Here is a 12,448-nt window from a genome sequence, read left to right as displayed (position 1 = left end):
CTCTCCTGTTTCTGGCCACTGTGCCGAAGTGTCTTCCCATCGTTCTCATCCCTATTTCTACCCTGACCCGGAAACAGCCTTGGAGTGTATTTCATGTTCATTTCACTGTTGTGAAGAACACGTATGTTTATGTGGTTTACAGCAAGGATATCCGAAATCATTGTTTCCTCTTTCTTTTCTACTAACCACTGTTTAAAACCCCATTCCCGTGGCTGCAAGGACACCTAACCGGTTACCTTCTCTCGCCCTGAGACTGGTTTTTAAATGTTTGAACATTGTCCTAACCAGGAGTTCTACCATCTGGTCCAGACATAGTAAAGTTGGCGATGATCTCAGGCGTTGCTAACAACCATAATAGGGCATTTGAACATTGCTGTTTGAGTTGCCCTCCTGTTTTCGTGGAATCCACAAATTTCTAAGCAGTTAGCGAGAAGGTCTGCGTGGTCACTGAGGTCATGCCACTCGGCATGGCTGGGCTGACAAGGACTGCACGCACCAGAGGTGTGTGAGGCCCAGCCTTCACGGTTCCCTGGGGTCTGGGTGTGTCTCCTGATGGCAGTCACCTGGAATCCGGGCCTGGTCAGGTGGCTGAGTGGTGCCTGGCGATCCTCAGAAGGGTTGAGAGAAGAGCCCTGTGACATGAGGAAACACCAGTGACCTCCCTACACCCACGGGCCTCCCAGCACGCCTGTCAGCAGCTGCCATGATGGGAAAAGCACGGTGGCCCTTCATGCCTCAGCCGCCACCTCTTTCTGGACACATGTGGCCTCACCTAGGTCCCAAAGCCCAGGAGGCCAGAGAGGAGCTGCGCTGAGAGTGGCCACGGGCCTCAGGAGCTGTTTCTAGAACTGCTCCGTGTAGAGCTCCCTGCTTACCGCCCGCCTGGGGGTGCCTGAGAACCCACCTTTCCTCACTGTTTTGATCTTTGGTTGCTCGATAATGAGCCAAGTCAAGCATCTAGATGATTCACGTTATGTAGACAGTATTGACTCTAATTTCAAAAAAATAGAACTCCAGTGTCTTCGCAGAAGCTCTTTTCCGTTGGTCTTGGGCATGCAGATGTGTCTGAAGTCCTCCTCACGGACCTGGGAGTTACCTGGGAGAAAGTGCCACGTTCCCGTGTCGGGAAAGTCCGTGACACAAGAAGAACCGGTCATGAGACCAGCCCCGGTGCCAGGGCCCATGTGGGGCCATGGACGTTTGCAAGGCTGGGCCTGTCAGGGCTGCTCACCGGGTTCAGTCAATGTCCTAGGTTGTCAGGCCCCTTACAGGACACGGGACAAAGCAGGACCATCAGCAGCTTGGCAGCTGTGCCCTCTCCTGCCCCGGGCCTGCCCCCCAGCCCGTATTCTCCCTCCTGTTGGCTCCCTGCAGAGGGTCATGGTTAGAACTGGGCCAGCCCCTCGGGGGCTGCCCTCCTCAGCATTCTGCCTGCTGCCCAGCCAGCCCCCCATCCGCACAGAGCTCTCTGTATCGCCGTCCATGGGCTAGCTGTGAACATGAGGGCTCGGCATTTGACGTGAGCACGTGGCAGTGGGAGTCATGGATCCAGGCCGTGACCGTCAGCCAGACATGGCATGGAGGAGGGCTGGGGGGTGGGCGGCGCAGGGAGAAGCAGCGTGAGGGCTGTTCAGAGGCAGTGGGGGAGGGGTGGCCCCAGTGAGTGCGAGCATCACAGGAGCTGCGGGAGGGTGCATGCCAGAGCCTGGTGCGCGACATGGCCCCTGGTGGCCTGGAGCCTGGTGTGGTCCCTGTCAAGAGTTGGGATGAGGTAGGCACAGACCGGGTCCTGGGACCCAAGACCTCTTTTCTTCCTGGGCCCCAGCAGTGGGATTCCTGAGCATCGAGAGCAGGAGCCGGTCTGGATCAGGCAGAAGGTGCTGGGAGTAGGCCTCCCCCCAGTGAGCACGCAGAGTCCGAAGCTGGCTTGAGGAACTTGCCTGGAGAGGCCTGGGGCCACGGGGCAAGGTGTGGGGAGCAGGGGGTAGCCAGGCAGCAGAGACGCCCTCCCGGATCAGCCCTGGCGGGGCAGTAGCCACACAAGCCAGAGCATCACCCTTGGGGGGAGGGGGGACTCTCCCCTGTTGTCAGCCAGCACAGAGTCACATTGAGGAAGAGGACAGTCCGTGTTTTTGTCCCCAAGGCACAGGGCTGAGCCCTTTGGGAGAGAGGACTTGCCCCTATGTCTCTCAGGCTGGGGAAGGGCTCCTGGATGGCCAGCTCCAACATGGTTTCTTAGCTTTGTACCATCCAGGTGGACCCAGAATGTTTATAAACGGGGAGGGGCTGTCACTCTTCACATCCCCGAGAGTGCCCTCGGTGTCTGAAGGGCACCGGAGCCTCGAAAGCCGGGAGCGTCAGGGCCAGTGGGCCCACTCCCTGAGGAGCCAAGGTCACTTTTGTTAGCGAGATGTGCTGGGGACGCAGCCTTTCGGGTTATTCCAAGGAATGTATGTGAGCTCTGGCTGGAAGGAGAGGCCCACCTCTGGGGCCCATGCCTCGGAGGAGTGCTGCGGCCATGGAGAATTCCAGGTCTCTCCACAGGGGCTGTTCCTCTCTGCCCGAGCCATTCTGCGCGGCCCCTGGAGCCGACCACACAGTGATGCATTGGTACCCTTGGAACCAGTTTGCCCCTCGGTCCGTGGATACATGGTCCGTAAGCGCTGCGTGGGCACCCCGTTTCCAGAGCCCATGCTGTGCTCCGTGGAAGCGGGGCGCCTGTGACCATGCCCTCCTGACCTTGGCTGTACTTCTCCCTGCAGGCTCGCTAACGTCCGTGTTCGTCAGGCTGCCCTGCGGTGGTGTCGGGGTAAGTATTTCTTTAATGTGTAAATAACGTCCTGTTTGTTCTCGGGGTCCCAGTGGCCACAGAAATCGCTGCCCTGTTTTCCGACGAGTGGATAATTGCTGCCAGGTGTTTTCCATAAACAGGGTCTGGCAGGCGGGGCTGCCCCACGCTCCCACGTGTAGCTTCAAAGGCCTGGGAGCCTGGGAGCATCTCGGGGGCTGGACCTGGGCACTGTCCTCCAGGAAGGTCGTCCGGACCCCACGCTCACTTCGGGAAACGGGATCTGGTGTGTGGGGTCCCCTCCTCACCTACGGAGAAATAGCCTGCCCGTCGCTCAGTCCGGGGGTCTGTCATGCAGTAGAGCAAGGGGGTGGGTGGTCCCAGCCCACACCCCCCAACCCTGCCGGCCCAAAGCCCCCGCTGAAGCTTAGGACATGGGGGCACAGTGCGTACGGGCCACGTGCAGTGTGCAGAGCTGCTCAGCAGGCTGAGCCTGCTGCTTTTCCACGAGCAGTGATGCCCTTAAGCAGACCTGCTCAGGCAGACCCTTAGGAGAACCGGTGTCCTGCACCCGGCTTTCCCTGACTCAGTTGTGGGCGCCGACCTGGGAAGGATGCTCCAGGCTGGGCATCCACCCCTGCTGGGGCACAGCCAAGGTCAGGCGGCCCTAGCCAGAGTTCCTTGTTAAGGGAGAGGGACCAGAGCAGGCCCTAGGACCTGTTCTTCGAAGTTCTGTGGCGCAGGCAAGGGTGCGGCCAGCCACAGAGGCAAGGCAGGACAGACGGCGCGGACCGCGAGGCCGCCTGGGTCGGGGCTGTGCAGCGGCATAGCGCGTGCCTAATTACAGATGGCGGGGTGAAGCTCGAGGTCTGGATTCTGTTATGGAAATGAAACAAAATTGTTTTCTTCCTGAGTCTCTACAAAACTCGCTGCTTTGAAAATTATCCCGTCAGAAAGAGAACAAACGGCATTTACTCATACTGCCACCAAGCCCCCTAGAGTTATTTTATTTTGTATTGTAAGTAGGCTGCAATCTCTTAATTCGGGGCAAATTTTTGGCCAGACTTGAAAAGGCTTGGATTCGGCTGCCCTGCAGCCAGTGTGCTGGGCAAGGCAGGATTTATAATTTGCAAATGAAAGCTACAGTCAGGCCCAGGGCCCGGAGCCAGGCAGCCCCCCCACCCCACCCGCAGCGTGAGTCCGGGGCCCAGCCACCCCCCCCCGCCAGCAGACTGACCCACACCCACCTTCACATCCAGGCGCAGACGTGTTCCAGAGCAGGGAGATGGTGGGACATCCCACCAAGGCCAGCTGGGCGAATGAATGAGTGGACCGTGTGAGCCGCAGCGTGTTTCAGGGACGGTCCTCTCGCAGTGGTTTTCCATCATTACCTGTATGGGGAGGGTGGAGAAGCACAGTGCTCATGGGGGCGTACCATGTCCCCCATGTGGGGGCGCCCCGGGGGGGGTCAGGAAAGCAAAGTAGAGCCCAGGAGCCAAAGTGTGGTTGGGAGCATGGGCACTCTGGGTAGTGACCTGGATGGAGAGGCTGTTCCGCTTTTCCTGGAAGTTACTTTGATTTAGCATTTCAGGTTTGGGATGTCGTTTTCTCTGTAACTGAGCTAAGGAGAGGCTTTGGATCCCTATAACTTTTTTTCAAAGCAAATAAAAGAAACTTCCTCTTTGCTCACCTCCTCAAGGTCCCTAGTTTCCCCTATAGGGGACTTGGTGTGGTTGGATTCCCCTCCCTGCCAGGGGTGTGGCCTTTTGCTGGCCCTGGGTGCCCTGGGGCTGTGCCCCCAGCTCTGTGCCTCCCTGGGGGCCATGATATGCCCAGAATTGGCCTCTCCAGTTGCAGCCCTTGTAAATATCTACAGAAGCGGCCTCCGGCCTCCGTATTTCCTCCTCCTGTTCCTAGCGTTGCTGTGGGAAAGCGTGGAGCTGGCCTTTGCTCTTTCCTCTGGTTGCTGCTCCTGCGTTAGGGCCCGATCGTACTGCCACTGTGGCCCTCTCAGAGCCTCATGCCCCTGGCACTCAGGGCTATACCCCGGCCATCCTGGGCTGGGCCAGCAGGGAGCCGGTGGCCAGCCGCTGGAGGACTCCAGCCCTGGAGCCTCGGGATGTCTTGATGGGTTCTCTGAGGACAGTGACAGCCTGGGACCCAGTCCCGCACTCTAGGCAGGACATCGTGGGGCCCTTTCTGCCGTGGAGTCAAGCACAGAGAGCCATCAAAGCATGTGAAGAGTATCCAGCCTCCCTCCCAAAATCCTCACGTTCTAGGGAGAAATTATCCGGGTAGGTTCATGTAAACTGCCTTCAGTCCTCAGGGGCACAGCCTCTCGTCGGCCTGCCCCAAACGTCCTCACCCTCTTGGAAGGCGCAGCAGCTGGTGGGACCCCCGCCCTACCTGCCACTCCTGCCCAAGGACTGTCACCTTCGAAGTTACCAAGCGGGTTCTGCAGCTGAATTAGCTGGCCCAGGACAGTCGTGTTTGAATGGCTACTTCCGTGAATAGCAGTCCAGTGTATTACACGAGAAGCCAGGCTTTGAAAGTTGAATATTAATGCTGGGGAGAGTCGGCAAAGTGCAGAGCAATCTTTGGACATTTGGAAGCTATTTAAAGAACACAGAGGTTTGGTCATTGAAAAGAATAGCTAGCGTTCACAGAGTACCGCTCCTCCGGAAATGGCTTGAACCCCTCATAAATGTATTTTCAGTCAACTTGCTTTGAAGATGAGGCTTCAAGCATTCACTGCAGGAAATCCGTCCGCCCCGCATAATGACCCATGTCTCTGCCAGGTGGGCAGGGGCCCATGGGCTTCTGGACGGACCTGTGCAGACACAGGCTTGGCTGCGTCACCTCTGCATGGGGCTGCCTGGTCCCTGTCATCCCAGAGCGTTCAGTGCCCAGAGGATGTTGATTTGGGAAGGAGGGGTTCTCACATAGACTTGGCGGACTCCGTGTTACAGGCAACTAGCCTGTGAACACATGGCCTCTCGGAACCTTCGCTGGGCTGGGTGCGTCCCCACAAAGGGCACGTGAGCCTGGCCAAGCCTCCCCATAGTGGGAGGTGGTGCCCGGGTGCCCTTGACCTGATACCCGGGGTGGCGTGCTTTGTATGGACCCTCCAGTCCTGCCCCCGCTGACTTGCAGAACCGCCTGCTGAAGTTTCTCGGTCCTTAACATCCACAGTAACCAGAGCTCTAAAAGAAATCTAATGCGCCTAAGTAAACAAATATACCAAAACACAAACAGAAATTACCTGGCGTGTTTGTGCCACACACATCTCTCAGTCTGAGGTCGAGCGGCCCCCTAAGAGGGCCCCAGAGGGCCAGTTCCCCCGCGTCTGTCCCACTCTTGTCGCCGGCACGCTCGTCCCACAGCGGGAGCGGCCTTTTAGAGTCAGCGTGAAGTCCAGCCGTCCTGCGGGGAGGCCCCATTCCCACTCTGCTTGCATTTCCCTCTGCAGAGAGGAGTGCTCCCTGTGCTCACCGCGAAACCAGACAAACAAGGGGCTTGGCGACCATGACGCCATTGCAAGGACAGCAGGGAGCCCTCAGCAAGGAGTGGAGTCGCGCATGTCTCATTCCTGCTGCGTTTAGGGTTCTTTCCCTATTTAGTCATTTTTGGCCTATTTTCAAACGAAGCATGCCCTAATGTGAGGTGGGCGTGTGGCGCCACCAGCGTGCTGAGATCTCAGAGGTGGAGCGCGTGGGCTTGGCGAGCCCCCGACTATGCGGCCCCCAAGGGAGTGGGGGCAGGGATGGCAGCTGCAATGCTGCCTCAGACAGGACCCGTGTCTCGGCAGGTGGACAGCGACACGATATGGAACGAGGTGCACTCGTCGGGGGCGGCCCGGCTGGCCGTGGGCTGCGTGCTCGAGCTGGTCTTCAAGGTGGCCACGGGGGAGCTGAAGGTCGGTGAGCACCCTGCAGATCTGGGCCTGGAGAGAAACCTTCCAGGGGCTTCCCGGGCTGGGGGACGGTGATGGGGAGGACGGCTCCTATCCCAGGGCAGAGGTGGGCCCTGCACATCCACAGAACCACTCCCCAAGTTTGTGGCATCCACAGGATGGTGCGGCGGCTCACGGGGGTGGGGTCTTGGGAACACCTGACACTCTCACCACTGCTAAACCGCAGAAGACTTTGTGTATGAGTGTGTCATCGCCGCTGACTGTAGTAGACGTGCAGAGCGAGAAAGGGAAACTAACAGTAATGTCCATCCGAGTGGATGAGCTGCCGTCCCAGACCCGCTTCTGCCTCTGTCTCTGGGGCCTGTCACTCCGCAGAGGCACATAAAGGAACCTGGCCTGACACAGGGAGAGGGAGGGTATCTGCACCACTGTCTCGAAGAACCGTGGAGATGCTTCTCTGGTGCCCCACCGCTGGTCCTCACATGGCAGTGTAGACCCCGAAACAGCCACGGTGAAGCCCACTGGGTGTAGCAGGCTGACGGGAGCTCTTGTCCACACCAGACGTTTGCAACACGGCGTCCTCCCCGTTGGCAAATATGGGCTCATGAATTCTGTAGCTCTTCCAGCAGCCCAGCCCCATCCCGTTACAGTGTCAGGAATCACTGATTCTTGAGACTGTTAGTAGCAGCGCACTTCTTACCAGGAAGGTCCCCTGAGGGTCAGGAGGGGCTCAGGACGCACGTCTGCCCAGCTTCTCATCTTCACAGGGAAGCTCAAGTCTGGCCCCTGTTGACACCCATGGACTCACCCCACACGCACTTGCCGGTCCTTCGCCTTCATTCGCTTGAGGTGTCAGGCGTTCACGGGCGGGGACTCGATGAAATCAGTCACGGTCCCCACCACATCAGAGGCTCCCCCCGAGAACTGCATTTCCCCTGCAGAAGCGTGCTGGGGAAACACTCTGGACCCCTCCCCCATGCCAGCAGTCCACCGCACTGCCTGGCACCCTGGCGAGAAGGGCAGACTGAGTCAGGGTGGTTAGGAGAACAGGCCCCCGCAGGGGCATGGGGACCCCCCGAGGGTCTGCAGCCTGCTCTCCGAGAACTGCTGTATGGGGCCTGTGCACAGGGATGGGCTGGTCCTGCAACGTTGTGGATACAGAAGGTAGGGCCCCACATGCCTGTCCCTCACCCTACCTCCCGGAGCTAGCCCTGTGGCTGGCTGAGCACCACTGCCCGTTCTCGACGGTCAGCTGGCCCTGGGGGCACCGTGGGCAACCGTGACCACACAGCTTCCTGCTGGCGAGATGAGAAATGCCCACTGAAGTCATTTTCGTGTCAGGGGCTAAGAGCGGTTTACAGACAGCCCTTTAAAGCATCAGTGGCTTCAAGGTCCTGGGGAGGGGCAGCTTCTCCAGCCTCTGAGAGCCTCCTAGCTGCTGCTTCTGACTAAACGGGTTGCTTGTTTTCTGTGGCTCACGTTAAGGCCAAATGCAGGCAGGAGTGTGCCTGTGTCTTTGAACCTGCCAGCAGTCCACTCTGTGCTCATTTTCTCACTGACGTGAACCCCTCTTCCTCCCTGTTTCCCCCCACCTGGTGTCATGTGCAGAATGGCTTTGCCGTGGTCCGTCCTCCAGGACATCACGCGGAGGAGAGCACACCCATGTAAGTAGACACGCGGCCGTGGCGGGCCGGGGTGCCAGGTTCTGATTCCCCTTCTCAAAGGGCTGGGCTACACTTGAGTGAAAACGTGGCTCCAGAGCCTGTGGGTTATATTTTCTAATTGAACCAAGAACTTGCAAACATCAGTCTGGAGAAGTCTCCTCAGCCCTCCCTCTGTTATAAAAAGTTGGGTGGAGACTTAAATTGCCCTAGAACAAGTTCATGTGGTACATCATTGTTCTAGAATTTTCTGTCCAAACTCCATGTGGCCGTCCAGCTGACCTGCTTATGGTCTGGTACTGCTGAGGCTGACCTGATTCTGGGTGGGATTCTGAGAGCCCTACTGTGCGCACGCCTGTGGAGCTGGCGAGGCAGCAAGTGTGGCCTGCAGATTGCCCCGGGGAGAGGCATTGGCAGGTGAGGACCCGCCTGGGACAGGGTCCCAGAGACCTGACTCTGGGCCTCACCAGCTATGCATCAAATACCTGGGTGCCTGGAGGTGGGCAAGACGTGGCTTCTTATGGGATCTGTGAAACCAGTCCAGCGAGCAGGACGGGCACCATGGGAGGTGGGAGAGGTGATGTCTGGGCTCTCCCCTGAGGAATGAGTAGCTGTGGGTCAGACGGCAAAGCAAGGACCGTGCAGACGGAGCTCAGCTGGGAAACCAGGAGCGCAGGAAGGGGGCTCTGGAGCCCGGTCAGGAGTGGCCAGAACCAGGCTGAGGGACTGCAGGCTGAACCTGCATTCCCGAAGGAGCTGGGACTTTAGCTCCCGGGCAGGCGGGAACCCTCTGTCCTCTGCATCCAGAAGTGAGGGCATCGGACCGTGGTTTGAGCAAGGACTCTCCTCTCCAGCGAGGCAGGAGTGCATGTGAGCTCCGAGAGCAGCTGTAGGTTAGCCTGTGCTGCCTTCCCCGAGAAACCCTGGGGCTCGGTGACACCACGACTCAGAACCCTTCCTGCGGTTAGGGACAGGCTCCTATGTGCTTCTTTCCTCTGAAGGCAGCTTTCTCATTTGATTCTAAGTTGTTGGATGTTCTGGAGCAGGAACCCAAAAGGACCCAGACGGAGCACAGAGGAGCATGTTGGGGAAGCTCTTGGGGTGTTTGGGATGCACGTGCCCTTGCTGCTGTGGGTTTCAGCAGCTCAGAGCCTGTCATCCCACTGTGGGGGACATGCAGGTTGCTTGCCTGGGTTCCCAAAACAAAACCACCCAGGTTTCCCTGTTTCTGCAGTAATTCAGGCAAAGGGAATGGTCGGGGTTAGAAGATTGTCGGTTTTGGGCGCCTGGGTGGCTCAGTGGGTTAAAGTCTCTGCCTTCAGCTCAGGTCATGATCTCAGGGTCCTGGGATCGAGTCCCGCATCGGGCTCTCTGCTCAGCAGGGAGCCTGCTTCCTCCTCTCTCTCTCTCTGCCTGCCTCTCTGCCTACTTGTACAATAAATAAAATATTTAAAAAAAAAAAGAGAAAAAAAGAAGATTGTCGGTTTTACTGGAATCTCGTTGTTGGCGTGCTTTTGCACTCTGGAAGAAGAAGACTCTGCTGTTGCTCACGGGAGCGACGTGTGCTCACCATCACACGTCTGCGTGCCCGGGCAGATAAGCAGGAAGCAGGTCGGATAGGTGACCTCACGCCTGGGGAGGGCAGCGCCCCACGGAGGCTGGTCAGCGAGCGGCTGCCCAGCGATCCGGGCCAGGGAGTGGGGTGCGCGTGTACATCATGGAGCGGATTTCTCGCCACGGGGCATGGGCATGTACATGGGGTGGTGGGGGGACATAGGGGGCCCATCTGTCAATTGGTCGTGTCGATTGAGGGAGCCGTGCCTTCAGCAGACAGTCTTGAACTCTCCTGGGCCTGCAGACGGTTCTGCCGCACATTATGTGAAGACCAGTGAGAACCCATCTTCTCCTTCTGTCTCCGCTCACCTGCAGGGGCTTCTGCTACTTTAACTCCGTGGCCATCGCAGCTAAGCTTCTCCAGCAGCGGCTGGATGTGAGCAAGACCCTCATAGTGGACTGGGTGAGTGGGGCCTGTTCCCCAAGAGGGGCGGGGATTGGGGAGCCCACGCGCTTCCCCACACAGACAGCATCCTATGTGCAGACAGGAGGTGGGCTTTCTGCTTCCATCAACATTGGATTTGAAGACCTTAACTTTCTAGAAAATACCTGAAATGTAGAAAACAAAAGCTCAAACCTGTCACGAGGCCTCCTCACATCCATTAGCCGGTCCTGCCAGTAGCTAGGCCTGGAAGTGTCTGGAAATGGGCCTGTGGTTGAGAGAAGCAAAAGAAGGAGGATCCTTGGTGAGACCTTGTGGAGAGGAGGCTTGGGGGGAGGGGGGGAGTGTAGCTGTGACAGCTACGACCTCACGTGTCCACCTAAGGACCTGGGCAACTCTCTCGCACGCCAGATGTGGCACTGTGTGTCTCAGTCCCTCCTGGTGGAAACCGCCGTCCCACTTCAGCCTGGTGACCCCTTCATGCTCTTAGCCTCCTTCCCGTTTTCCTGTGGTGATGTTGCTTATCACGGTCCCCCTGCCCCGAGAGGGTGAACTCTAGTTTACAAACACTGTGTCTAGTATCTGAACTTCCAAAACAGGCCTCCAGCTTCTGACACTGGGAATGAACGCCAAAGGCGTTCATTTTAATTTTTTTCCCTATTCAGTTCAGTCTTTATGATTTGATAATTGCCTCAAGTGGAAAAGAAAGCAGATGCCCAGGAAGGATATCCCACGTACTGCAGGGTCCTTCTCCGTTTGGGAAAGGCAACACCACACAACCCATCATACCCAGTAAGCTCCAGTGCTGGGCGCTGGGCACGGGGCCCTGAGGTGGCTGAGGCCCAGGGGCACCAGGGAAAGCTGCCCAGCATTGGCCCTCAGTGGGCCGGCACCTTCGTCCCCATGAGCCTGGCGTCAAGTGCAGTACAGTCCATGAGCACGTGACTCACAGCAGCTCGTCCCAGCGCACAGTGTGGCCTGGTGGAAGTCGGTGATCCTAGGACTCCCCCGCTCCGTTAAACCCATGTGCGTACAGGGCTGCCTTGGTTACGGAAAGCACACGTCTCGAGAGTCATGTGTGTGTCTTCTCAGCCGGGCTGGTTTCCTGGTCGGTGGAATCAGCTGTCTCTCACAGCCCCTCGCTTACGGCTGGCCTGCCCCAGTTCTCCACTGAGCAGAGATACTGTTTGTGACAGACAGTTCCCGGGGTTTAAAACCATGAGCTCACACGCAGCTCCTCACGTGCACACACTGTGCAAAGTGGCTGCCTGCCCCCGTGGCCCTCTCCGGCCCTGACCCAGGCCGTGCGTGGCCTCGGGCCTGGTGGAGGCCTAGCTGCTCCACTTTTGTGCTTTTCACCCGTGGGCACGATGATGAAGAGAAGTGGTCTGTTGTTGGCATGTGGGGCCCAGGACCCCCCGTGCTTTGTGCGTACCTGTCACTCCCAGCCCCATGGCGTGGCCTCCTGCCACCCACCGGTATTGGCACAGAGCTGCCCCCTCACGTGGGCTTGGATGTGAACAGCTGTGGTCAGCTCAGGTGTAAGGTAAGAAGTTGATCAGATAGTTTTGTCTGGAAAGTCGTGGCCCCTGGGGAGGCCTGAAACACCAGCAGCAGCAGCGTCTTTGCTGGAACCTGTGGGACGCCGTGGGGCCAATGGAGAGGAAGACCGGCTAGGACACACCTGGGGCCTGTTCCTTCGGTCCCCTCATCCCCGCTCCCTCCAGGCCCTGCTGGAGTGTGTGCTGGTGCTGAGTCAGCTTGCTCCACTCTTATAGGATGTGCACCACGGGAATGGGACCCAGCAGGCCTTCTACAGCGACCCGAATGTCCTGTACATCTCCCTCCACCGCTATGATGACGGGAATTTCTTTCCAGGCAGCGGGGCTCCGGATGAGGTAAGCAGGGGCCGCCCACCGGTGCGCCGGCCCGTCGGAGGGGCCGAGGTGGGGCTGCCTGGGAGGTAAGAGCACCAGGATGCCCAGCCCTGCACACACACGAGCCCAGCCTCCTGCTCACGCTCACCGCACACCATCTCTGGCAGCGGTCAGACGGTATTCCGTCATGCGTGTGCACACAGCCTTTATTTT

General features: G+C 58.3%; 1 protein-coding gene across 5 annotated transcripts in view; it reads left to right on the top strand.

Moving 5' to 3' along the window:
* The window catches only part of HDAC4 (histone deacetylase 4), a 290,774-nt gene that overhangs the window by 251,020 nt on the left and 27,306 nt on the right, over window positions 1-12,448 (top strand). For all 5 annotated transcript variants that reach the window (XM_046018154.1, XM_046018153.1, XM_046018155.1 and 2 more), the window contains 5 exons: window positions 2,763-2,809; window positions 6,597-6,704; window positions 8,310-8,365; window positions 10,292-10,379; window positions 12,137-12,256. In XM_046018154.1, coding sequence (XP_045874110.1) covers window positions 2,763-2,809; window positions 6,597-6,704; window positions 8,310-8,365; window positions 10,292-10,379; window positions 12,137-12,256 — 419 coding nt within the window. The remainder of the gene's footprint in view (window positions 1-2,762; window positions 2,810-6,596; window positions 6,705-8,309; window positions 8,366-10,291; window positions 10,380-12,136; window positions 12,257-12,448) is intronic.

This window comes from Meles meles, chromosome 9, assembly GCF_922984935.1.
Source record: "Meles meles chromosome 9, mMelMel3.1 paternal haplotype, whole genome shotgun sequence".
Lineage (NCBI taxonomy): Eukaryota > Metazoa > Chordata > Mammalia > Carnivora > Mustelidae > Meles > Meles meles.
The sequence above is the reverse complement of the archived record's forward strand: the minus strand, read 5'-3'. Positions and strand labels throughout refer to the sequence as shown.